Source organism: Zootermopsis nevadensis, unplaced genomic scaffold (genome assembly GCF_977971745.1).
Source record: "Zootermopsis nevadensis isolate Lab colony 2312 unplaced genomic scaffold, Znev_1.0 Znev_ptg000015l, whole genome shotgun sequence".
In the NCBI taxonomy this organism is placed as follows: domain Eukaryota; kingdom Metazoa; phylum Arthropoda; class Insecta; order Blattodea; family Termopsidae; genus Zootermopsis; species Zootermopsis nevadensis.
The window spans coordinates 8,513,335-8,541,159 of NW_028259147.1; the positions used below are offsets into that span (position 1 = coordinate 8,513,335).

Sequence of the window (27,825 nt, forward strand, 5' to 3'; positions counted from 1 at the left end):
TCCAGAATATCCAAGGTTCAATACCCTGTAGGAGTGTAACGTTTTGTAAGATTTGAGGTTTTCACAGTGGTGAGTATGAAGATTTCTGTCTTCTGGGTTGTTGCGCTGTGTAGTCTGGTCGATGTTTACTAACGTTTCAGAGGTCATACTGCCTCCTATCTTGTGGATGCTGGGGTACTCTTTCTCTGGAGGCTAAGCAGCCAAAACATTTAGTGCTGAGGAATGGAATGCATTATATTTAAAATTACCGTCGTCAAAACCCTTTAGAATGGAATGCATTATACTTTACTGCAATACCTACATTGCATACAGCAGACTCAGCTAAACAGATTAAATAATTTCTAAGTTGAAAAATATTATGTATTGAAAGCTAAAATTATGCTTAAATGATTGACTAACTTGTCAGAGTAATTGATGAATGAAAGGAAAATTTGACTAGTCACATAAAGATGGAATAAATCTTAGGTAACTGAGATGAAGTAATATATATGTTTTGGGAACAAAAATAATTTAAATAGTAGGAAATTTAATGAGGCTGAAAAAGAATTATGTAAATCATGGGAGAATGTACATTCTGCTAATATAAATGTGTGGTTGGGTATATACACTAGTTTATTTTATTAATTTCTCAGCAGAGATGAGGATGTATGATCTAAAACTTTCATGGTGATTAAGGTTAATGAAATCCTTTTGGGCTATTAACCACGTTGAATGGTTAAAACTCACAAGTTTTAACCATTTGAGAGGATTTTATTAATAAAGATGAGGGTGCATGTATTGCTTGATGGTGTGAGTTATGCAGTAAGATTCATCTGTTGTGGGTAATAATAGAGTTTATTTTAATTTTCAGGTTTCCAAAAGATCATGAAATCTTCACTAGTATTTTTAAAATTTTAACATCTGGATTCTGGAATGTGGATGATAATTACTACATACCAATGTCAGCTGAAGCTGTTGATGTTACATATCAGGTAATGCCTGTAATTCTAATTCTGCTTAGTAGTTGAAAATATAGTCCAGTGTATTGGGTTTTCTTTAATTGAATTCATCTGGTCTAGAAAATTCCTGCTTTTGTGGAACCCGAAGATTCCAGTTGATATTTTTACACCCTTTTCTCCATAATTCCCAACAAATCTTATGTGTCCCAAATAGGCTCTTTCCTTGAGGTTTTCAAACCAAAATGTTTACATACATTCTTGTTTTCTTCATGCGTACTGTATGTCCAATTCACCTGATCATTCTTGTTTGAAACTTTTTTATACTGATTTTATTTAAAACACATTTTGCTGTTGGTATATTTTCTTGCTAACATAGAATTGCTTTTACTGAAAAGTCATTTACGTAATAGTCTTGAAAATTTGGCTACTTTATGGCATGTGTTGTCAGATGACCAGTGTGAAGTGGAAATGACTTGGGAGGAAGAAGAACAGAAGGGCATGGGGTATTAGTTCTTTCACTTACACTTGTAATGGATTCATGGGATTGAATGATACATTGCATAATAATGTTGCACTGTAGACAGATTACTGTTAATCCTTCAGCTTTGTAATCATCCTTTTTAAAATTTATTCAGAATGCACTAAATGTATTAATTTGAAGATTGAATATATGTGTTGTTACATTTAAGTTTATATAGCCCTTTATTAATTTCTGATGCTGCCTAAAGTTGTAGCCAGTTTATTATATTATATAATTAATATTTATTACAATATTGGTTTCAGTTGGCAGAGCAACCTGATGTCATCTGTGGGGAATTAATAAAAGAACTTCTTGATCAGGTGAAGCAAGGAAAGCCACCTGAAAATCCAGGAAATAACCAAGTATTTGATGGTGTGTTTTACATTGAGATTAATGCATCATTTCACAGTAAAATCTTGGTACAAGTGAAAGTGACTGTCTTCTGGGTTGTAGCGCCATGTAGTGTGATATAAATTTACCTGACTACATGGCACTACAACCCAGAAGACAGCCATTAGTCTGTATTTCATGACATTAACACATTCTCATTTTTATCATTGTTTTCAATTTCTATCAACTTATCACTGCTTTTGTTTTCTATAAACTTTACAGTTCTGTAAATTACTTGTTTGACTGTGAATTTTCTTATTATTTTGTGCAGGAGACATTTTTGTAAAATGTTTACAAAAACCATAGTTTTAGAAATATAATTGACAGGACATTTGGAATGCAGACACACTGTTGCTAAACAGTGTCAGATTCTGAAGATTTATGAACACAGTAATTTTGAAGTTGCTTAAAATACTGCATTGAAGTACAAACATTTTGAAGATTTATTCGTTCAGGTGGCCATAACATCAGTGAGGGATGCAAGGTTGCAAATAATGTGTTTCAGAAATAAGTGTTTGCTATAAACTGGTCTACAGTTTTTCATACACATTACAGTTCTCTTTGTACTTTTATATGGAATGTGTTGTTATTGAATTTCAGGCTTGTTGGAGAAACATGACGATAGTCCTTCCCAGCTTAACACACAGGATTCTGCTGAGTGTCCGTATGAAGTTATATCACGCTTAGTATTTTTGATTGGTCACATAGCACTTCGCCAAATGTTATATCTGGACGTGGATGTGTTCTGTGAGCTTAAACGTCGTAATGCACGACGTGAAGAAAGAGATGATGCTCAGAATACCAAAAGCAAGAAGAAAAAGAAACAGCAGAAAGGGGACAAGAATTCGTTACAAAATTCATCATATGTTTCTATGAGTGCATCTGAAACTCCTAGGAACAGGCAGGTAATTAATCCATTCAATGCCAAGAATGATTAGGTTGATTATACAGTAGGGCACCGCATATACGGCAGGTTAGGGATCAGACCCCCGCTGAAAAGCGAAAATTGCAGAAAAGCGGATCTTTGCTTTTTTTCAATTGCAAATGCATATCAAAGCCTAATAAGATGTTTACAATATCATATAGTAAGTGCATAATAGTGCTAGGCCTAAAAAAACGATAAGAAAATAAAATGAATATCAGTAGTAGCTGTAAACAGACTGAATCAGCGACAAGAAAATGGCGCCGGACACACTTCTCTGACTCAGCTGTTGAGCGCGTGGGGCATATGCACGCAATTGGAAAGCGCCGTATTAGCGGATCGCCGAAAAGCGGGCCCTTCTGTATTGAAATTATATATGCATTGGATCAGTGCTCTGTATAACCCCCACGGTGGTCTAGCGGTTAGAATGCTGGGCTTGTAATACTAAGGTCCCGGGTTCGATTCCCGGCAGTGCTCAGATTTACAACTTGTGTTGGGCAAGGCCGTGGTCTAGGCATCATGGAGTTTTCCTCTGGGGTTTCTCCTTGGCATCCCAACAATTACTCCACTTTCATCATCATCTCGCAAAAAGGGGGTCACAGCAGGAGCGTTAAATGTCGCGGTCCCGATCGAACCAATGTACTGATGGGTCATAAATCCTGCTAATCACCAATGCACACCATGCTGAATGGTGTGTACTGGACACGAAAAAAAAGTGCTCTGTATCTGATACAGTCATCAGGCGTAGTGGTAGAGTAGTTAGTATTTCTGCATTGCATTTGGAGGTTCTTGGTACAGTTTGTAGTGTGGGTGTGCCAATTGTCATGATTGAGTTTTTTAAAAAAAAATTCTTACCATGGTATTGTTGAAATTTATTGTCTCCAAGAGGAACATTAAATAGGGATTTCACTGAAACCATATTTCAGTGCACGTAGTTGTATTTGAATATTTAAACATGGATTCTGTTTCACACAAGTTATTTCTGAAGTTTTCCAATAATACGAGGCGCGTCCCAAAAGTAAGTTTCCCTGAGGCCGTTTACAGAAACAAAACACAATTTCATGGAAATATTTATTGCAACAGATACAGCAAGTGTCCAGCTTTTTTCAACATATTCGCCACCGGAATTGAGACATTTGTCATACCGTGGGACCAACTTTTAATACCTGTGTCGTAGAAGTCTGCCGCCTGGGATTGGAACCACTGTGTGACAACCATCTCTGCCTCCCTGTCATTCTCAAAACGCTGACGCTGACCGGACAGGAATTTCTTGAGGTGTAGGAAAAGATGGAAATCACTGGGAGCGAGGTCCGGGCTGTAGGGTGGATGATTAAACACCTCCCAGCTGAACTCTTGCAGGAGACTTGCTGTCCGTCGAGCAGTGTGCGGCCTAGCGTTATCGTGCAGGAAGACAATACTGGCACTAAGCATCCTGCGCCGCTTGTTCTGAATGGCCCGTCGCTGAAAATTGTCTGCACCAGCGACGCACCATCTGCTTGCTCATAACGTTAGGCCCATAGACCCGGCACAGCTGACGATGAATTTCGATCGGCGCTATGCTCTGTGCATTCAAAAACTTTATCACTGACCGCACTTCACAGTCGGCGGGAGCTGGAATAAGAACCTCCATCTTCAACAGCTGCAACGATGCTACTGTGAGAACGCAGGAAGTACCGTTAGTGCATGCGCCATGCTACGTCATTGCTCTATCACGTACGCACAGTCGCTTCGCTCAATATAAGGTTTGCTAGCTGTGGGACGAGTGGGAAACTTACTTTTGGGACGCGGCTTGTATAACATGGAATGTTTTTATTGTCATGCCGTTAATATAGAATGTTAATATCATGTCCCACAATGATCTAGGAGCCATCAGATGGAGATGACGAGATGGGAGTTGTGGGAGCTGTTGCTGATGACCAGGAGGCTGAATACATACGTAACATTTGTGAGAATGATATTGTGTCAAGTGAAAATCTTCTTGCTGCTCTTAGGTATGTTTCTGCACAGTATCAGTCTTACACTCTTGTACATACACTGGTGTTCCAAATGGCCTCCTTCTCCCCCCAAATATCTCTAAATATTTTGTATGAATTTTTCTTTTTCTTACTATAGTAATATTACGTTTAAGATTTCTTAGGGGTTTTTGAGGGATCCAGTTCTGGAAATAATTTAATAATCATCCATTGATTTTTTATCAAATTAGATCATCCTATGACAGTCTTCTTCATTCACTCTCTCCTTCTATATATATTTCAGCTTCTATTTCTGTATTGTCTTTCCTCACTTGGTCTTCATCCTTTTATCTTCCTAATGGCCATTTATATAACATTTAATTTTTGTTGTTAAATTAAATTCTGTTGTCTTTAATTTCATCAGCTTTTCTTGCATTGTTTCTAGTTTCACATCTTGTCTAACACCAAGCTTTCAAAGTTTTTCCTTTCTTGTTTGGTTCTTAGTACTCTAAAGATGTAATTTCCACTTCCTCTTACCTGTTTTCTAACTTAACCATCTCTGTCATCCCGTGCATGTGATGTCATATTCATACAGTATTATCCACAGACTTCTCATTCCAACATCATCTCTGTTTTGAAGGGTTGATGGCTGTAATTTAAAAATTACAGAAAGCCATAGAATAGATATTACAGTCATTAATACATTGTGCATATTGTATGTAGCAAAAGTTTGAATTTAGCATGTTGAAAGGGTGAAGACTCAATTTTTCCCAAAGATGTATGCTTGAAATATGAATTACATTGTTCTCTAATAAAGCATGGGAATTTATTTTGATTTGTCTGTAGTCCTTTGGTAGTGACAATATGTTCTAATCCAAACAAGTATAAGGATACAAAGCTTCAGACTGCAGCATCACTTTCACTGACAAAAATGATGATGGTATCGTCAAGTTTCTGTGAGGATCATCTCCAACTTTTAGTGACTGTATTGGAAAAGTCAGCGGAACCTGTTATAAGATGCAATCTCATTGTGGCGCTTGGAGATCTGTCCTACAGATTTCCCAACATCACTGAACCTTGGACATCACATATATATAGCAGGTGAGAAAATTGTACATTGCGTTTGCCTTGTGTAGTATTTGGTCAGGCATGATGTATGCTTGGTATGTTTTTAGCTAGCCCATCTCTCTGGCCTTAGCACTCATTCTGAGTTGTGGAGTAGGAATTACCTAATATTGTCTACTTAAAATTCCTATTTATAATTGAGCTGGATTTCAAAATAAAGACTCAAATCTATCCAAAATAACAAATGCTGTTCTAATTATTGTGATATTGATTTTATGCCATTTTGCACCCATGAAAGTGACTGATGCCAACTGAATGGGCTGATTTCTTGCACCTATCAGCAGATGCCAATGGTTATGTCTGTTATACCTTTATATAGTGTACTGTCTTGAAGGTATAAATCTGAATTTGGAAAGAGGAAGATGAATTCATTTTTGTTCAGCAAGATCCAATATCTGTTATTTGCTTACATATCACATGATCTGTGTTGTGACCGTGGAGCTGTGAAAATGTGACAGTGCTCTGTGAGCAGGATACCGCTGTACTGTGTCAAAGAAACATGTTGACATCTTCTGAGATTAAATAATATGTAAATGCTATAAATGTGTTAATATTTATTTAGAAGCTGTTTTTGCTATTATCATATAAATGTCTTGTTGCAGATTGCGAGACCCAGCATCTGAAGTCCGTCAGGGTACTATGTTGGTACTCACAAACCTCATTATGAATGATATGGTTAAAGTCAAGGGTCAGATTTCAGAAATGGCACTCTGCATTGTTGACACAGAGGAGAAGTTGGCAGGTAAAAGTCTGTTACATAACATCAGACAATATGAACATGACAGTGGATGCTGTCTTGAAACAGTGTGGAAACTTTGTTCCTTATTTAACATTTTAACTCTGTCCCTGGCCTTCATGTGAAGTCCTGCCAAGAGTACGTTTTGATTTGAATGCTACAAACATGTCATTTGAATAATGAGAAAATGTAAAGATAAGGTAGACTCTTATTTATGTTCTTGGGTAATGTCTGTTGAGGAGGCTGATTTGCCAGTGTTTTGCACAACCTGCATTTTAGCTAGATAACTGTACTATATCAGCAGAATCATGTACGACTAGTGAGCTGTGTGTTGCACAACTTCATCAGGGAAGTATCTGAAGATGTTTCAAAGTTTTATTTACAGACATTAATTTTTAATGTATGTGGTTATTTATGCAATGTGTAGTATTCTGAACATATGTGAACATTTAAAAATTATAATAATTTAATCTCTACTTATATTGGTTTATGTTAAATGTTATACTTTTCTGGTTAAATGACCTTCCCAGTGGAGAATTATAAATTTCCCAGAGCGATGAAAGTTAAAACAGAAGTGATTGGACAAGAAGTCACTGCTGTTACCACACTCTAAAAAATATTTGAAATGACAACTTTGGGGTGTACTTAGTGCTGGCATAGACTTTGAGTACATGTAGAATTTTTAGGTTCCTCCATGGTGAGATGATTATGTTAATCCTTTCCATTTGAGTATTGAAGTGGGCTTGACAGCATGTTTTAATTTGTAAGGGCTAGTGTCAAGTTCCACTCTACTTGCAATTTCTCTATGATTTTTTGCTCTTATGTAAGGAATCTTATTATCTGTCAATGACCTTATGAATTATTTTAAGTTTGGTGTTGAAGAACTCACATTTGTTTGTACAAATTATTGCAGTTACATTATGGAAATCACCTCAGAAGGAAGCAACTGTATGTCAGTATCCAAGCAATGACCTTTTGTGTTTCTGTTGCCATTTAGCAGTCTGATGTTTTGCTTGTAAATCTGTGTTATGGTCCAACATATGATGGATAAAAATTAAAAGATGAGGATATAATTAGAGAAATAAATGATGTAGAAAGCAATGATTGAGTGGTTAGATGAATAATTTTTTGAGTTGCTGTGTAATGAATTTTTGCAAAATTAATTTGGAGCAGATTACTGAAATTCATAAAAAGAAGATATTGACTGGAAAGGGCTAACTACTTTGATGTGTTTACCATTCTGCAATCTATAATGAAATCACTACTTAGTGCTTTTTTTGGAGACATTGTATTTTAACACAGAAAGAAACGAGTAAAGCTGAGTGAAGGAAAGTCACTTCCTTGTGGTTTGTCCCATTTCATAAATGAATTTTTTTACCCTGCCATGCCTGCAGGAGCCAGTAAGGTGAGTTAAGCTTGGGGATGTTTGTCACAAGCAGATATTTATAATTATTTTTATTTCAGAAATGGCATGCAGATTTTTTGTGGAACTTTCTCACAAGGGTAATACTCTTTATAATGTGATGCCAGACATTATCTCAAGACTGTCAACTCCAGATTTAAAACTTGAGGAGGGAAAGTTTAAAACTATAATGAAGTAAGTATTAAAAAGTTTTTTGTGAACATTGTCCATAATATTTCTTCCAGGGTGTATCATCTTATGATAATACCTTATGCTTGTCTGTCTTCCCATGCTTACTTCTCCTTTATGTGTGTCCACTATTTTGTATATATTCACTAATTGGTACCCACCATTTCATTATTTCTTCAGTGGGCTTTCATTTGACATCTTTATTTGATATGGCTGTATTAGTACTATGTGTAATTTGAGCATTTTCTTACCATTTCGCATATTTTTCCGTATTTAGGTTCATCATGGGTTTGATACAGAAGGATCGACAAATGGAGTCCCTTGTTGAAAAGCTCTGTCTGCGTTTTCGAACGTCACAGAGTGAGAGGCAGTGGAGTGATTTGGCATTCTGTCTTTCACTATTACAATATTCAGAACGCAGTTTGAGACGGCTCAGCGAAAATCTGCCTTGCTACGCTGACAAGTTGCATTCACAAAAAGTGTATGACACATTTTGTGTCATACTGGCTGGTATCAACAAAACAAGTAAACCAGATCTGAAGGTTTGTATTATTTTAAATTAGTCTATTATTTTGTAAGCAGTTACTTTAATACGTTATTAATTATGCAAGTATGTTTGTTTCGCAATAAATTTTTAATTATTTTACTTACTTTATGAAACCATGTGTTGATATCATGCCACAGAAATATAAAACAAATTTTGTACCTTTAATTCTCTTCCATCTATTATATCAGGATTTCCAACATTGAATGTCTGAAGTGGGACTTTCACTATACCCTTCATTGTAGAGCCTTGAAATTGTGTACCAATCATTGCACAGAATTCATCCATGTGCTCATTTCAAAAACTGCTTGACATTATAATTACATCTGGTATTGTGGCTTTACACTGAAATATGTTATACAACATTTGTTTTGTTTGTAATCAATCCACTGGAAGCCGTACTTGACATGAAATCCAGATCAGACTTGTAAAATAAATGGGTCATCATAGAGGTTGTTGGTATGTAAGAGGAAATATTTATATTATTAAGATCTACAACTGTATTTCAAACATTTCTCATTACACATGTAACAAAATATAGGGCCAGAAAAATTTGTTTCTCTGTTTATGTATTATCTCTGTATTTGCAGTCAAAATCAGAAAAATGAAGGGTGCAAAATTATGAGTACCTCTGGCAGATATGAGAACTCAGATTTTTCAAGAACAATATAATTCAATAGAGTACAAGCAGCTCTATGTTTGTGGTGTCAGCTGTGTAATTTGTTTAAAAGTTATAATATACAGGCTAGGAAAATGAAAAATTACTGGAAAGCATTAGCATATTGTATATTTTTAATTGTAATGAGTTATTAAATGTAAAATATTAATATATATTGTGTTGTATCATTATTTAAACTATTGTTGTAGGCAGCAGCTGATGAACTGGAAGTCAAAATTAAGGAGTGCTATAGTAAAGGTGCAGATGATGTCTTGGTGTCACAGAAGGCTGCTGCAACTGGTCGAAGGAGAACAGCCAATACACCAGCAGGTGAAATAAACATTCTGTTTTATCCCTGAATATAGTTAAATGAAGGACTGTAAGATTGGAATAAAGAAAGTTATTTTCAGTGAAATCCAGAGGATTTGCCAGAACAAGATAGGTATGAAACTACAACATTTGGAGACTGCCTTCGTCTCCATCGCCAGGGACTTATGTGATGAGTAGCAAATGGTCTGATAAATATTTGTTGATATAATGGAGCCCATTCTTTATTGGCCACAGAGTAATGGGCAGATTAAATCTTTAGAATCCTACAGTTAGCCTGTTACTTGGACTGGGGTGACCATAGTGAAGTAAAGCAGTTACCAGTCTTGCAGTTGACATAGTTCAGTGTTATTTAGTGTTAGAGTATTACAAGAGTGTATTAGAATTGTTTGAAGCGTGGGAGTAACAGGGTTCTATGATGTACAGGTAGCCCTCAATTTGCACCGATTCAGAATAACGCTGATTTTGAAACCAGCAAATCAGAAACTGAAAAAAATATATTTTACTATTATTTATAATGTTTTACAATGTATCTCGTACTGATTCTTATACTAAATCATAATTCTTACATCGCTGATTTTGAATAAAAATTATAAATACAGTCATCTCTGCAATTATGTATGTTTTGTTAACGCGAATTTGCTCCAATGAGATCGATGAATCGGTAAAATCTGTTTGTAAAATGCAAACTTTTGCATATGCGAGTTTGCTCTTATGCAAATTCATTCCTGGCCCTTTAAACTTTCAAAGGACTAATTTAATCTCTGCGGAGGTCCCGGGGTTATTTCTACTACACGATTTTCTACAGGTCTGTGTCTTACATGAATGCAACTATCGCATAACATCAGAGATGACTGTACACATCTGTCACATGAAAGAATCGCAGTCAATTGCGGGGACCAACGAATTGCCGATTGTAAGTGTATAAAATATATTTTTTAAATGTCCTTTATTTTATTTACATTATTTCAGAGCTTTAAATGTAATACCATTATATTGCTCGTCAATGTTTGGGTGCTGGGAACGCATGTCATTGACTTCCCATTGATTTACATTATAAAAGAGTTTCAATTTACGCTGGTTCGTCCAGGAACGCAACCCCGGCGTAAATCGAGGGCTACCTGTACTTGCTTTTAAGATTTTAGAATGTAAGTAGATATCAAGTATTCCTTATTGTCTATTTTAATTGTCGCTGTTTCTTGGCTCCACAATCCAGTTGTGGGTTTTTGCCGCCTCCTTTTTCGGACTTCTCTTGGTCTTGAAGTGTGCATTTATGAGTAATGAGTGACCAGCCCATGACTGCACAATTTCTACTCAATCCTGATTTGACTGCCAGGGCCATCTAGCAGTTAATCAGGAGACTTGGGTGAGAAATGGCTGTTGAATTTTGCTAACGAAACGTCTCATATCATGCTCGTAAGGTTCTTTTACATGCCGTAAATCTACGACATGGGACCGCCGGCTTTACTTCCCCTTCGAAGGAAGTTGTGCTACAGATTTTTATCACTCTTTAATATCCATCAACCTCAGCTGGGATTGAACCCGCGAACCTTGGGTCCATTGGCGAGCATGCTAACCACTAGTCCACCAAGGGTGACGTTTATTTTAATTAGTTCAAGTAAATTTGGTAGTCATAATGAAATTCAACATTAGAGACATTTGTATCATGAGCCCTTGAAACCTTGTGGAATCCCAAGGTTGCACTAAACAGAGTTTGGGATCTCTGTCTCCTAGATTATTATTCTTGCCTGTATATTTTATTACCTATGTTAAATGTTGTTGATTTAAACAATTTATTGAGAGGTGGCTTCTTAATAACCAAATTATTTAAATAAGTAATATGGTGTTTATTAACGTGTTCACCCTACTTACTGTGATGCTGATTATCTCTCAGCAGCATGAATTGCTAATGTTTGACAGTGTTGGAGGGTAAAGAATTAAATGACAATTGATTAGCTTGGCTGTTAAAGGAATTGTGAAAGGTAACTTCACCATCTAGTAATAGAAGATAAAGTTACATGCTCAGGCTGCATTCTGAAAGTGACTTTGTTTGTTCCTCTCTGACCAAGGTGGATTTGGTAGGCTGGAGAAAGCACCAGCAAACACTCATCCTCAGATGCGGGAACAAGTGTATTAAAGATTATTATATTTGTTATTTGTATATTTCTGGGTTGTGAGGCCATGTGGTCTTTTAAGTGATTAACACTGTTTATGTGAAATGTATTTCCTACATATTTAGAGTGAAGTGAAGTAACTTAATCTTGAGGATGGTGGCAGTACATTCCTCTGTAACATTGGTACCAGATACAAGACCTCATTCAATACAGAAGAGCATAACTGACATCTCTGCTGTGAGAATCTCAGAACTCAGTCTGTAATATTATTTCAGGTAATAGAATTAGCTCTACACGCAAACAGATGTCTCGTTCCACTGTCCAGTGTAATCGGCAGCGGCAGCGATGCGTTTCAGATTCAGAAGACTCGGACAGTTCAGATCATGAAAATTCTGATAAAGGTAAGTATTCTGAATATCTAGATCTAAATGTGCATCAAACAATATTTATATCTTTTTTGGAATCATCTAGATCATCCTTAAAACAAGATTAGTTTCTATAGATTAAAGAAACAAATGGGAAAGTGTAGAATAGCTGTTCACAAGTTATATCTTCTCTTGTTTGTCTTCTCATTAGTCATTTATTCAACATCCTCAGTTATTATGCTGTCAGAGAAATCCTGTTCTTATTTGTGTATCATTAACTTTACCAGCCTTTCTTTAGTTTTATTTACCTTCAAGTTATTCTTATCTAAAGAGATTTGTGACATTCTGTCTTTGAAAGCTCATATCCATTTCTCATTGCTTATGTCATTTCAGAGTCTGTCCAAGTCAAAGGCCCACTGTGTAACTTTTCATAACATGCTAGTTTCTAGTTTGGTATAGTAATGAGTTATTACCCCTCCTGAACCCCAAGTTTTTATGGTCACACTTTTCACTTCACCTAACTGCAAATACAGCCTACACAATGTTGCAAAGCGTACTGCTACATCTTGTACAATATATTCCCATGCATAGCACTTTGTTCTACCTATTTTGTGCAAATCTTAAAAGAAAGTGTGTATGGTGTATGGATAAATATAGTACATAGAACTATAATTTTAGTACCTGCTGTTTTGTATGGTCATGAAACTTGGTTTTTCGCATTAATGGAGGAATGCAGATTGAGGCTGTATGAGAATAGGGCGCTGAGAATTTTTTGATCTAGAGGGAAGTAAGTAATAGGAGGCTGGAAAATATTGCATGTTGAAGAGCTTAACATTTTTTTTCATAGCTGAATATTACTGGTGTGATTAAATGATGGAAGATTAGGTGGACATGGCATGTAGCATGAGAAATGTATACAGAGTTTGGTTATAAAACATGAAGGGGAGATATAGATGGAAAACCTGGAAATGGATGAGAGGATAATATTAAAATGGGTCATACTGATGTATGGCAGGAGAATGTGGGTTGGATTCATTCAGCTGAGAGTGGGCCCCATTGATTGCCTCTTGTGAACTTGATAATGAGCCTTTAGATTCCATTAACTGTGGTAATTTCTTGAGTAGCTGAGTGACTTATGTTCTCAGGAAATACTGTTCTCCATTAAGTTGGTTACTATTTTGTCTAATGTCTAGGTTTTATCCCTTATTGTTCATTCATATCTTGAAATTTAATAGGTACATCATCTTTGGTACTGATAATTACATATGTCTCTTATCTTATATCCACATTTCTGATTCATATATCAAAATAGACAAAATGTGTCTTATGTTACTTCATTCTTTTCTAACTTTGTGAATGTTTTTTGATATGCCAAAGATACAGATGTAACCTTTATAAATACAGAAGTATCACTGCTTAATGCTAGGAGAAAGGTTCAATGTGTATTCCACCCTTAAACTTGCCACATCCCACAACAAACTTGTGTAGCTGCAATCTCTAATATAAAATGAACATGTGAAGGGAATGGTGACAGAGATATAAGCTTGGCTTATAACTGCTTGTGTAAAAGCAAGGAAAGCAAAGCTGTCCACCTATGTGCCATGTAGGTGCTTGGGGGGAGAGGTGGTATAGCTCCTACTCATTCTTGACCTCAGCACTAATGGGGGTGAGTGGTCAGCGTCACGCCCTGGCCGCGCTTTACCCCCGGGAAAGGACCCCAGTACCCATTTGTTAGGAGGCTGGATGGGCCCTAGAGCCGGTCTGGATGCAGAGGCTAGAGGAAAAATTCTCTGCTACCATTGGGATCGAACCCGGTTGTCCAGTTTGTAGCCAGTCACTATACTGACTGAGCTATGCTGGCTCATATAACTAATTGTGTGTGTGTGACAAAATTTGGTTTGTGAACCTTCAGTAAATTCAGTAATTTTTCCTTTTGATGATGGAGTTCATCATCTCCTATATCTGTATTTTTAATGCACTTTTGGACATTCTGGTGTTATCCATTCTTGCATGTGTTCTGTCTGTTTTTGCCTGTAATCTGTGTTTTTTCACTGTATGTTTATAATTCACTCTTTTACAGCCAGACAAATAAATACAAAAATGCATGGACAGTATGCTCTAATATGCTCATATTTCAGAGAATCACAGCAGCAAGAGCCAAGGACATGAAGTTCGCAGAAGTGCGAGACTTAGATTAGTGGAGAAGCTGTCACAACCTCCACATCCTGTCTTGGACTCTGATGACTCTGACGAAGGTCTGAATACTTTTGTAATATGAATATGATTTATATATGTAAGTTTATTAATGTCATTAAATCATTTCATTTCCAGTCATCTTTCTTGTGTGTCCTTCAGTAATTTATCTGCCATTGCATTATGGATACCCATGTAAGCCTCAGTTTTCTTCTCTTCCTCCACTTCTGTTACATCCACTTGAGCACTGTACACTTTTGTATGCCATTCTTTCAACATGTTTATGCGGTTTTAAATGTTGTATGTCATCCAAAACACAAGCTGTTTATCTTTTCTCTCTTGATTTGTGGCTTGGGATTTTGTCATTCCTTTATATTTTTGCTGAATTTTTCCAAAATCCATGTGTGCTGCCAGTGATTTTGTATTTTTATTTTTGAAAGACATAGTTCCAAATCATAAACCATGAATTTGTTATTATTGTCTTGTAAATATTTGAACAGATTTCCTTCTAACTTTTTTGTTTCATAATATACCAATTTACCATTTATATTTTATAATTATTATGTGTACCTGAATATGAGACAGTTTCCCCCCCCCCCCATAATTTATATGTGAAGAGTGAGAGGTTCTTTTATCACAAAGCAAAGTACTTCACAAAGTTGAATGTTTGCTTTGAAAGTACTACAATAGTGTTGTGTAGCACTGTTATCTGTAGCCTGGGCAGATTATCCTTTTGTTCAGTTTGTAATATGTGGGAGTGAGTAGATAAATTACGTATTTTATTTCTTAACAGAATTAAATATTGACCGAGGAAAATGTTGACTCAACATTAAAACTGCAAAAGCACTGTCTTATATTTGAGGAATATACAGTAACTATACATTCACTTTGTTGCTGTGTTTAGATTGTGTTGACCTGTGATTTTATGCCTCATGAATTTCTTACTGTATGGGTTCAGTCCTTGGCGGAGGTTATTATAGTAATGAAATATCCCTTGATTTCTGAGCTATTGGAGTTTGAATGTTTGCATTTACATTTTAACCCATTGACTGTAGGCCTTGAACTTGAGTGCTTTTAATGCCACGTGCCAAAAAAAAAAATGGAAGTATGGTATGACTGTGAAATTTGTATGTTGACATCTATATGTCTATTAGTATAAATGGTGTTGAAACCCGCAAGGCATAATGATTCACACCTCACCAATAGCAATATTTTTATTGCTTGTGTAATAGTATAGTCTCATCTCTCATTGCAGTCTTAAATTTCTATGCTTTTATTATACTTATTTGCTTTGCACATGATTGGTGTGTTTTTAATGTTCTCTGTGATTTTTCAGATGTTTTTGTGAGGCCCAAGACACCAATGAAGAAATTCACTGATATGGATAAGAAGTTAGGAGGTGATATAATGACTAGTGATAAGTAAAATATTGTTTAAGCATTCTTTTGTAAAGAATGGGTTAGAAGATGGCTAATCAAGTGACAGCAATTGGAAGATCAAAATAGAAGTAATGTAACAGCTTGAATAATCAGGGTTTGTCCATAAATGTATTATGTTATTTGGTTAAATTTGCTTTCCTCAGTTTCACCACAGGAAGATCCAGCTAGTTATCAGTCCTGTGGCTTAGCCATTGCTAATAGTAATCAGACATGATTATTAGGTTATGGTTGGGAATAGAGCCTAAAATCTATTTTTTAACATTCCCGCAACATCATCTGGAAATAAGTGTCTTGCAAGTTCAATTGGCTTCAGATATGCTGATAGCCATCTCTTAGCTGGTGGTTCTGGTATTCTTTGGTAAGTAACATCTTTTCTGTCAGAGTCAACTGGAAATCAAGTTTTTTTTAAATGTTTTTACTGTTCCCCCTATGTGCAGTATATGAATGTGCTGTGCATGGAAACTGACCATGATTTTACAGCTTATCAACACAAAGACAAAGACTAGCTGATGGACAGAAGAATATTCCCATAGTTAAGGAACAGAGAACCAGTATAAGGTGCGGATAAGTAACCACTATACTATGATTCCACCATCCAGTAGGGCAGAGGCAATACAAGTGAATTTATTGTCTTGTGCCCACATCACCCCTGATGATGATGTGAGTAGGTATCTGAAATGTTGGTTTTTAATTCATCTTTGGCTCAGCTAATCACCTGAGAGGACTTTGGTGAAGTTGGCAATGTGTACATAGTGTAACGTTTCTGATGTGTTTGCTGTGTTATAAATAACACTATTCAACAGCCAAAATATATCAGAGATGAAACAAACCAATTTTTACTAATTTTGAACTGCTAAACACGAAAGCGACATTCATTTTGCGTGATTGGTTCACATTTTGAAGGTATTCTTCATACCAAGCTGTTTCGCTCAATTTTCGTAATTTTCAGAATTGTAATGGACTACTTACTTCAGAAACAGCCTGTACAAGGGTGGTGAAGGTTTTATTGCTTCCTGCAGGTCTAGTCAACATCCCTAAAGGATGTTTAATAAATTGGTTCAGTTGTCCTTGTGGTTCTGTTTGGCAAATAAGTGTTTTGTGGGGTGTGGATTTTGTGTTTCACTTCGTCTTAGAATACTTATGCAGTAAACAGCAAAAACGTCATTGTGAATACTTAAATGAGATATTTGTAACACTAAAAAGTACAAAATGTCGCATAGATGTGTCAATAATCCTAACAACTTTTGTTATATTTGTGGAAAAGTGACTTTTAAATCACAAAAACGAAACTTGACCCCCATCGTTAAGAAAGCGTACCACCTTTATTTTGGTTGCAAAGTGGGTGACATGGACATGGCATGGGCACCCCATATTTGCTGTCTGAAGTGTTCTACAAATCTACGTGAGTAGCTAAAAGGAAAAATGCAATCTATGCCCTTCGCTGTGCCCATGGTGTGGCGGGAACCTCATAACCATGTAAACGACTGCTACTTCTGTATGTATTCCTATAGCTCATGCGGTTCATATGAAAGAGACATACGATAACATTAAACAATTAATTAACAGGGTGAATTATGGCAAATATAAGTGGTGGCTATCATACTAGGCCTTCAGATGGGTTACACAAAATATTGCTGCTTCCTGTGTGAGTGGGACAGTCGTGCAAGGAATATACATTATGAAACTAAACAGTGGCCCCTTCGACAGAACTTGGAACCAGGTACTAAAAATATTGTCCGTGAACCACTGGTAGATCAGAGCAAAATATATTGCCAGCATTGCACATTAAATTGGGTCTGATGAAAAATTTTGTAAAAGGAATGGACCGAAATGGAGAAGCCTTTAGGTACCTCTTTCACAAATTTCCCCGACTAAGTTAAGCTAAAATCAAAGGAGTTTTTGTAGGTCCCCAAATAAGAAACCTGATTGTTGATGAACATTTTGTTGACATTTTGATGGGAGAGGAGAAAATTGCATGGGAATCCTTCAAGTCAGTTGTTAGGAATTTTCTCGGAAACAACAGGGTGCCAAACTATAGGGAATTAGTAGACAAGTTGTTGAAAGCAGTAAAATGGGGTGCAATATGTCTCTTAAAATGCATTTCCTCCACTCTCACTTGGTCTTTTTCCCTGATAATCTGGGATCGGTTAGTGATGAATATGGCGAACGATTTCACCAAGATATTTCTACTCTTGAAAGGCGTTATCAGGGGAAATGGAGTGCATCAATGATAGCTGATTACTGCTGGTCATTAGTAAGATATGCCCCTGAGGTAAAATGCAGAAGAAAGGCCAAAAGACAACGTCTGTAAGGTAGGTGAAAATTTTTAAACATTTGCATATCATATGGATGAATTTATTGGTGATATTTCACAAAGTACAAAATATCTTCAAAATGCGAACTAACTGAACTTTTTTATTGTCATTTTCGAATTTAGCGGACGAAAATACATAAGAATTGATTAGTTTCATTTCTGATATATACAACTCATTAAAATTTGTTGTCTAGTGTAATTGGACTTGTACCAGTCACCTTGACAAGAGATAAGTATTCTTGGTCCCAGGACTAGTGGCCTTGGTCATGGGGACCAGTGACCCTAGATCTGGGACCATTGATGGTCTGATGGCCAACAAATTTGTTATTAGCATCAAGGCCATTATCTTAAACACATGCAAGTGCTTCAAAGTGCCCATTATTGTTGACTGATTTTAACCAAATTTGGAATATACCAACAAATTTTGGTAAAACTCTCCATGACCAAATTTCACAGGAATCTGTTTAGCCATTCTTGAGTAGTTACACACAAACGTATGGAAAGGATGAAGGTAATAGGCATAATTTTGCAGTTTTTAGTTTTGAATATATCTGAAAATGAAGAAAATTTGATTCATTTCTCTGACAGGAAAGTATTGAAATACTTACTTGAAATCTCCTATTAATAGGTAACATTGCAAGGAATCTGACACCAGTATGATTTCTGTTTTGCCAGCTGTTGGAAAAGATATATATTTCTTTGACAGCTTCAGGTACAAGATTAGTGATGCAGTCCAGTAATAAGGAACATATTTCATAGGGTCCTCTCTTAACTTTTCCTTCAAGATATATGTAAAAAGCGACTTATTATTTTTATATTATTTGTTCCAAGCATATTTAACCAGAGGTGGTGAAAATAAAAATATCTATTGTACTGGTATATGTGGAAGTGGTAGATTTTTCATTAACTCCATATAGGTACTCGACTCCACATGCGTCAATAATGTACTGAATCTAAGGAAGGTAGTATGCAGTTTCTACTTAACATTATTGTTATCAGACTAGAGACTTCATTGATAGCATGTTTAATTACTTGAGGAGGAGGCAGAGAATATTCAGTTTGTGCTTGTTAAATTGCAAGAATTCTCTGCTGATCATCAGGTCTTTAGTATTGCAGTGGAGGATAGTCAAGTTCAAGTGGAAAATGTAGCAACATAAGAATCGTAATAGCTCCGTCTCTAAGTGTGACAAGCTGTCACTCACAGTCAGGTTTCAATCCCATTGCTGTTTTCTGTTATGGAGCACCCTTTTGTTTAATGAATTCAGAGCGTTACTTTATCTGCCTGCAGATGATGCTGAGAGCTCAGATGAGGATGTGATGGAGAACCACTTGGCTTCCCCAGATCGTAAAAGACTTTGTAGAGGTTTAGACAACAGTAAAACATTGACTGCCAACACACCTCAACCTAGAAGTATGCCTCGGCCAAAGTTCACACCCAGAGCTAAGGGTACACCACAGACATCAAGTGCAAATGGGCATAAAACAAAGAATAAGTAATGTTTGTAATTCATATTAATGGTTCTCAATTCTTGCAGTCATTCTTGGATTAATTTAGGACTAACTCTAAAGGTAGAATATATTATAACATAAGGTATTTGTAAAATTATGTAACATTTTGTTTATTATGTGTGAAGGTAATTTATTCAGTAATTTTTTAAGTCAGTTTGAAATTCTAAATTTTTGTGAGAAACTGTGAAACTCATTTATCCTTGATATCTTTGCCTACATTCCATAATGATTGTATCACTGAATACCTTCAAGCATCAGGCAGAAGTATCTGCCCTCTTACACCTGTTCAGGCTTATAGAAACAGTGGAATAATACTTGTCATTTATTTTGGCATAAAAAGTCATAAAGGTCTTGTCCATTATTTTATGTAATGTTATTATTATCTATGTCGTAGAAGCACATGAAGTTTAGTCCACTTTTTTTTAAATATGATCTGCAGCTTGAGAACCATATTAGATACAGAGTTTTTTTTTATGTATTATGAAGATTTACAGCAATATTCTGAGATGAAATACTGTTAACACATTATATTTTAAATAAGATTACATTTACGAAATGACATACAAGGGCCATATTAATAATATGCATTGATTGGATCGGAATGCTTTTTAGTATGACACACAGTGGATAGTTTAGTTTTGCTTTTTACTAATAGGCTGAAGAGAATTATTTTTCAAGAAACAGGTGGATTAAAATAGTATAAGGATCTAGGTCACTGAAACTTTCATGTACAGACCTAGCTTACCTATTACTCATAGGTAGGAAGCATCTAAACCAACTTGAGGACACTGTATGTTTTTGTCTGTTAATTTTCATGACGGTAACAATTTAATTTGAAAATAAAAAATAATTTACCTGGACTTAGCTTAAACCATGCAAAAATTAATTGTGGAAGGGGTAGCTAAATACTACTGACTTATATTTTTTATATGTCCTGCTGTTACTGTGGGAATAATTAGCTTTATTTATGAGATATGAATATGATATTTATGAAATTATATTACAGTTTCACCAGCATAATGTCACTTTACGTGTTTGCCATTTGTTAAGGATTGGTGAGAAAGATGTGTTTCACTGAGTTGTAGAAATATGAGTAGAAGTTTGTCTGTCATACCAGCTACATCTGTAAAAATATCTGGTGGAAATGAGTGGTGAAATGTCCTACCTTTATTTTAAGAAACTCTGTTACTTCTGTGTCATTTCTACTTGAAAATGAAATGCCCTGAAGTCTTGTGCAATAATCAGTATGCATCTTATTTTGGTTTAAAATCATACTGCTGAGATACAAATACTTGGACAAATTATATTGGAAAGTTTAAAATGAACCTCACTGTTTGACTATGACAAAGATAATTTCATTACGTTTATAAAATCAGAATAAATGACTCCTATCATTGCTTATGCTCACCTGCCCCAATAGTTTAAATATCTGGCAGTTTTGGGATGTTATTGTACTATCTGAATCTGGGATTAAAGTAATAAATCATCTTCATTGTCATTGCTCATATTTTTTCAATATATATGCTGTATCAGATGTAATGTTCATACATTGTAGCCCATTTGCAGTTACTACATGTATTTTGTTCTTTGTCTCCTTGACCCTCCCCTCCCCATTTATTTTTTCTTTAATATTTTAGAAAATATGTATATTTTGTACTTGCAAAAATTTATTAATACGTATTTCCATAAAAAAGATTTTTAAACTAAACATACCATACTTCAGTAATCTTGTTTCCTTTGTAATAGAAGCAACATTTTATTTAATCTGTAGATTTAATCAACTGCTGACATTAAAGGATATACTAGAATAATGTTTTATTTGTACTAGAAGCCGGGTTGTGTATATCATTGCAACTTGTTAAGTATTCTATTTTAGAGTAAGGGGATATTATACATTAAGTAAACATTTTCCAAATATATTCTTTATGATTTTAGTCGCTCGATCTGTATCTTCATTTTTTATTAACAAAGTTGCTGTTGACAGATTTGACCTTTGTTGTATGGGGTTAAAGGGTTGAAATCTCTGCACTGTTATGCTCCTCGTTAGACTAACTCCTACGATTAATGGTATAGTGGTATGCCGCTACAGTGCACAACCAGATGGACTGCACATTAGTTATGATGCATGGCTGATGTAGGTTAAGGAGAGGAGGGTGATGAGGGGAAATAGCCATTTATGTCTGCCCAATGCAGAGAGAAGCCCTTACAGCAATATTGATAATGGATTTACAAATTTGGATGACTAATGTGAAAGCTATGGTCACAATGCACTGAAATGTAAGTAAACTTCTACCAGACTACATAGTGCTATAACCTAAAGACAGCTATCTTCAGATTTCATGTGATATGATATGTAATGATCAGTTGTGTGTTCATGTTCAAGCCAAATTTGTGCTTGTATTTTAGAAAAATGTATTTGTAATAATAACTGATATTTTTACAAATTTTATAACTGACAGAAGTAGTAGTAGAACTTTTAACATTTAGAATTTATTACCAGTCTATCAGAGTGCTGATGTTACTAATATAAATGTCTGTGCTTAGCAGGTAAGTACATGGTGAAAATCATGGAATTCAAAGTTATTTGCAAGCTGACTGATAAAATCTCTGAAAACCTGTTAGCATATCTGATTGCTGGGCCAAGATTTGAACCTGCAATTTCCCATTCACAGAATAGCAGTGCTAATGATTCTGCTTTTGACATTTGGTTCTCTGTTACTGTGATCTTGATATGTATATTTCCGTTTGATATATGATATTTTAAGTTTTTATGGAAGTGAGAGTTCATATTTTCGTCTCCTGGAATGTGACATGTAGTTTTAGAGGAAAATGCTTCCTCTGTATTCAGAGCAGAAGTGACTGGGTCTAGGAAGCAATACTGTTTTTAGGAAGTGTGAAGAATGGATCCACAGAAACAATACTGGCCAGTAGTAGCCAGGAATGGTGTACATTGAGCCCTGTTAGGACCAATGGGAGAAAAAGTTACAAGGTTCCGATGAAGGTAACTAAGAGAATAGTGAAAATAGCAGGGTCTGCACTCTTTGCAATCTCGATCTCTTGGGATTTTTCCGAACAAATCCATGAATACGCGATGACGTATGATTCGTAGATAAACTGCTTACAGTGAGCACACTGCCATCTAAAATAGTGTTGATTTTTTGCTGCCAAGCCGAAAACTTTCATCTGTGAAAAATAGTTTGACTTGTGTGTTCGATAATCAGTGACAGCTCAAAGTGGGATGATATTTATGGTACTGCATCGCTTATGTTTGTATCGTGTTTTGTATTTGTTATGTGTTACGTGGATTGTAATTTGGTGCTGTGGTGGAACTATGCTGTAAGGTTACAACGTGGTTGAGCGTCTTTACCATTCGCCTGCATGATATAATTTACTATCAGACTTGTTTCAAACCTCAGATTTATATTAATGTTTAGTAGATCACATACAACGTAACCTAAATAATTAATATAAATCGCTGCTCAATTTGTATTTGTTAAAGACGTGTGAAAGTATGTCCAAATACGGGCATATATGTTTGTTAGCAATAAAATATGCTTGTATATAGTGTAACTTCGTCAAAAATGCCGTACGAGTAAAAGTAACTGACCACAAAGATGACTATCTTCTGGGTTGTACGATCGTATACTCTGTAGGCTGCCTCCATCATCAGGGCATGCCCTGATGTTGGAGGCAGCAAGGGCCTCTGAAACGTTCATAAACGTCTACCAGACTACAAGACGACACATTCCAGGAGACAGCTATTTTCATAATTACCGCAGTGATTACAGTTTCGTAAAGATATAGCCTGAAGAATAAATTTGCTCTTCTGAAATGTTGTTTGATGACATTGTAAAGTCTTAATCATTGGTTTCGCATGTTTTATTGCACGCAGTCTGAATATCATTATTTGTAACATAGGATCACCTTACATGAATAACTTGACATATTCGTATAACTGTATTGGAAAAAGCATTCTTTGTCTCTCCCATTTCAAAGTATGCGAAAGAAAAAATGCTTTGTACGAAGCATATTGTGGCTTTAAAGACAGAAAAGTTTAGTAGCATCACTACATTTTCACGATTATCAATTAGAGGCGTATTCTCTACTTCAGGTTTTTCGTTATTTCTTGCATAGTTTAGTTGTTATTGAAAACATTCCATCCCGCCTTTCATCTCTGCAAGCTACTTTCGTCTTTCATCTTGTTGCCTTATTGCCCAAATTTATATTTTATACAATGGAAACTAGAAATATTAAAGTGATTGCAGTGCTTTTTAATATGCACAAATAAACATTTCCTTTCACAAATTAATTTTGATTTTTATATGGAATCAATAAATAAGCATTCATATCACCCCATTTTTCTTTGATAGGCAAAGAAAAATTTGTAAACAAGTGAAGCTGGATGCCGTCGGTGTGAAACCTGTCTATGCGTCTAGAGAACGTGAGAAAGAAGTTAGCATTTAGTTCTGAAAGAAATGTCAACGCGTTCTGATTCCAGTAGTGAGAGTCAACCGTCAACAAACATTGCAGTTCGCTGTAAGCTCCCTACGTCAACAATCTCGTCTACTCGAAACCATCACTGAAGAAATTAGCACAAAGTAAGTCGGAACAGCATTTTATTTAAATCGAGTTTCTGTGTTGTTGATATTCCTGCTGGGTGACAGTTCACATAATGTAATATATTAATATAACTTTAATATAAATACTAGCTACTCTTTTAATCTGGATGCGTGAATATGTACGAATGTGTAGCTTGTATGAGCGCACAAGCAATCCATGTTTTTTTAAAATTTTTGTATAGGTATGGTGCAACCACAGCACATGCAAGCGAACGTCGTTTTTCCAAAATGACCTTTCATGTGGAATCATGTAGACCCGCTAAGCTAGAAAAGCATTGCGTTATAACATCCTTGATGGGTGGATGTGAGAAACTAGCAAATGTCTGCATTAAAATATTTTGAGGCGATCAACTGCGCCGAAGCTGAGTTAAAACTAGCGTTTCGAAGACGTACTCTGCCTCCATTATCAGAGTTAGCCGTGCTTTAAACAATAAGTTTAATAAAACACTGGTTTATTTTCGTGTTATAAAGTGTCTACAGAAACACATACATGACTTGCAGATACTACTACTGAATATGTTTTATGAATATTTGTTAATATCACCGTGAAACTACAGGCTTGAAGATGGACAAAGTACATTTCTCCGAAACGCTGGCATCCACCAACCAGTCCACATGACGCCAAAACCCAGAAGAATATAATAATTATTATTACCGCCGTGAAAACCTCAAATATCACATGGATAATTTCGTTTTACTTATGGGGGCATCGCCTCGTTAACCATCTCGGTAACTGCCGGGTCGTTCACCGGCTGAAACCGATCCTCAAAACTGTCGGCTAAGTTTCACGCTTTCTTGGATTCTTGAGAGAGCTATTTCTCCCGACACTTGCCAAAAGCCGAAGGAGTGGGAACTCGCGCTACACCGTTTGTTATTGTCCAAGGATTCCAGCTTATCGGTCCACTGTTCGTTCCTCCGCTCGTTCAGCCGATAGTTCACGGACCTCTGGAGGCGGCTGACCTGGGCTTTCAGAGCGGGGTCGCTCGTGACTTGCCATTGCCTCCCCAGCTGGTTTTTCAGGCGGTAACAGAACCTGGGGGGGTGTCGAGTCATTCGTCAACACTTTTGGACAAAGGGGCTTACGTAGACTGCGAGCTGGGGCAGCCTGGAGGTCCGTCCGTCTTACTGTGTCGGATAAAGTGGAAATTGAGTGGGCGTAGCCTCAGTCTTGACAACTCGTGGTTCCAGCCGGAGCCCCAGTTTTTCCTGTTATGTCTTAGGTGGCGCTGATTTGGGAGCTTGGATGCCGTCCTTTCGTCCGTGTTCAACTTGTTCACCTTGCGCTTCCTTTGCAGAAGCGACTTTTGCTTCTTTCCTCTTACGAATAGGACGTGTATCGTTTGAAGACAATCAACAGGGATATTGCGTTGACGTGTATTGAATAGTTGTTGGTGCTATGGTTGATTTGTTATATCTGATCTTTATACAGATGTTTCTAGATTTATTGTTAATAAGCCACAGTGAAATTTGCGCCGTGCAGTTATGTGTCCTGTGCAGATGATAACCTTCATTACTAGTAAAATCGTGGTTCACGTACAACACTTGCTGGACTACAGTATCCGGAGGAGTGTAACAAGAATTTACTGCCACGTAAGGCTGAAACGTGTCGCTGTAATATGTACATGAAATGTGTGCGATGAATGCATTTTTAATTATCTGTTCGAGTTTATTGTGAGTGACTATTATATTCAGTTTGTTGAACAGATCACACCAGTTTGCCTACCTACAAGATATTCTATCGTAAGTTAACCAAATTTAAATAGTGATAACGCATTCAGTAAGGGAATTATACCACTAAAATAAATAATAACATTTGTTGTGGATATAAGCAAAAACGTTTGATTTTTTCAATATTGCAAAATCATAATGATTCTCAATTTTGTACACATGGTAATGCCAATGAAACGGTTGCTTGAAGTCGGGAAGTAAGATTTCGCCATTGTGTATGATCGTCTGCGCATGCGTAACCTAACCAAACTTAACCAAATCTGGCCCCTTCGTGAATTGCGGTTTATTGGGTGGTATAAATTATTAATCTTGTCAGTTAGTTTATTTTATTTTATTTTATTTTTTTATTATTGTATCTTGTCAGTTAGATTTAAATTATGAGATTATACTTATAGCAGTACAATTAAAGTTTGCTTCTGCATACTCAGTGTTTCATGGATGGCATTGTATTAACTTCTAATGTAATAACATTACACTCAAATTCTTCTGTGATCTTTTATATTTTATAGCTATAGAATGACAGTCTTAATCTAATAATGTTTTATAATATTTATGTCATGTAAGGACGGTACGTGGCGGAGAGATTCAAATCGATACGTATTCGATTGTCGATATTTAAACATTGAATAACCATGAAATGCGCCATCCACCGGAACTAAGACAATCGTTTGTTAATGGTTATCATCGTGTATCGTAAATTGGTTCATAAATCCCTAGGAAAGTAGCATTATGTATACTACCATCTTTGTGATGTCGACTGTCATGTGATAAGATAGCAATATATTGATTTTGTCTCCTGAAATGCCGTTTTGAAAAAAAAAAACATCATTTTCGGGAGGTGGCATAATAAAGATGCCAGTAAGCACGCCAAATGATTGCCAGATATTTCCTAACTTGATCCTTTAAAATGACGTATGCATGTCGTGGATTGAGGTTTACTAGATGGTATCAGTTTTAAATGCTGTAACCCAGGCTTGAATTTGGAGAAGATACATACAAAACAGGTGAATGAAACTTGTAAACAGTATTGCAGAAAGCCATTACTTCTGCATACACAATGTTTAGTGGATAGAAACGTAAAAAATGATCATTGTACCACTCGATAAGTTTGAGAATTCGTCACTTAGGTATTATTGGTTGCAAATTAAAAATTACTAATTTAATGTTGATTCGAGTAGCATGTCGTTCATATGACATTTAATGGTAATCCTTTGAGCTGTTCCCGTGTTATGTGGCAGAGAGTTATTTTGTATTATCATTGCTAGATGGCGGAACGATCGGAGCTGACTGACGGTCGGACAAAATGTATGCATGAGGTATTTTTTCGTTTAGCATAGATCGTAACGAACAACGACAAAGCCAAAGACATAATAAAATTAATTCGCTGAAGAAAATTAATTCGTCTTTGCTTTGATGAAGTAAATTCGTAGGTGCATATAGGTTGGCTTTGAATAATGTCTACATGTTTTAATTTGAAGTAAACTAGGCGACTTCGCATCACACACGCCTCCGCCTACAGTTAGAGAAGTTTTCTCAAAGTGGTAGTTCATGTCAGCAACCTACATTTCTGAAATTTCCCTTTCAATCTCAAAATGAAAAAGTTTGCAAAATATAATGGTTCCAATTAGTTGAGCTGCCTTATCATCAGTAGTTTCCCAGTGCCCCTTTTCATAAAACTTAGGCATGAGCAGCTTTCCAGTAGATACCACCTTGTCCTAGTATTTCTTAACTTCTTACCGTCAATAATATCGCAGTAGTGGATGTATGCGAACTTTTGAGGTGGGACATATAGAAACGCAACTTAATATACATCCGTAGGAAAATAAGAGTGAGATGGGCGG

The 27,825-nt window shown here is 36.1% G+C and overlaps 2 protein-coding genes across 8 annotated transcripts in view; both read left to right on the forward strand.

The window, feature by feature from the left end:
* The window catches only part of Cap-D2 (CAP-D2 condensin subunit), a 63,377-nt gene extending 42,242 nt beyond the window's left edge, over positions 1-21,135 (forward strand). For all 6 annotated transcript variants that reach the window (XM_087349183.1, XM_022071137.2, XM_022071140.2 and 3 more), the window contains 13 exons: positions 851-971; positions 1,722-1,830; positions 2,449-2,753; positions 4,634-4,761; positions 5,569-5,823; positions 6,450-6,589; positions 8,048-8,180; positions 8,452-8,716; positions 9,586-9,706; positions 12,093-12,218; positions 14,321-14,437; positions 15,712-15,774; positions 19,417-21,135. In XM_087349183.1, coding sequence (XP_087205309.1) covers positions 851-971; positions 1,722-1,830; positions 2,449-2,753; positions 4,634-4,761; positions 5,569-5,823; positions 6,450-6,589; positions 8,048-8,180; positions 8,452-8,716; positions 9,586-9,706; positions 12,093-12,218; positions 14,321-14,437; positions 15,712-15,774; positions 19,417-19,625 — 2,092 coding nt within the window. In that variant the 3' untranslated portion in view covers positions 19,626-21,135. The remainder of the gene's footprint in view (positions 1-850; positions 972-1,721; positions 1,831-2,448; positions 2,754-4,633; positions 4,762-5,568; positions 5,824-6,449; positions 6,590-8,047; positions 8,181-8,451; positions 8,717-9,585; positions 9,707-12,092; positions 12,219-14,320; positions 14,438-15,711; positions 15,775-19,416) is intronic.
* Positions 21,136-22,893: 1,758 nt separating this feature from the next.
* Positions 22,894-27,825, forward strand: part of Zyx (lipoma-preferred partner zyxin) — a 110,866-nt gene continuing 105,934 nt past the window's right edge. For both annotated transcript variants that reach the window (XM_087349192.1, XM_087349193.1), the window contains exons 1-2: positions 22,894-22,973; positions 24,008-24,235. The gene's annotated coding sequence lies outside the window, so the exon portion shown is untranslated. The remainder of the gene's footprint in view (positions 22,974-24,007; positions 24,236-27,825) is intronic.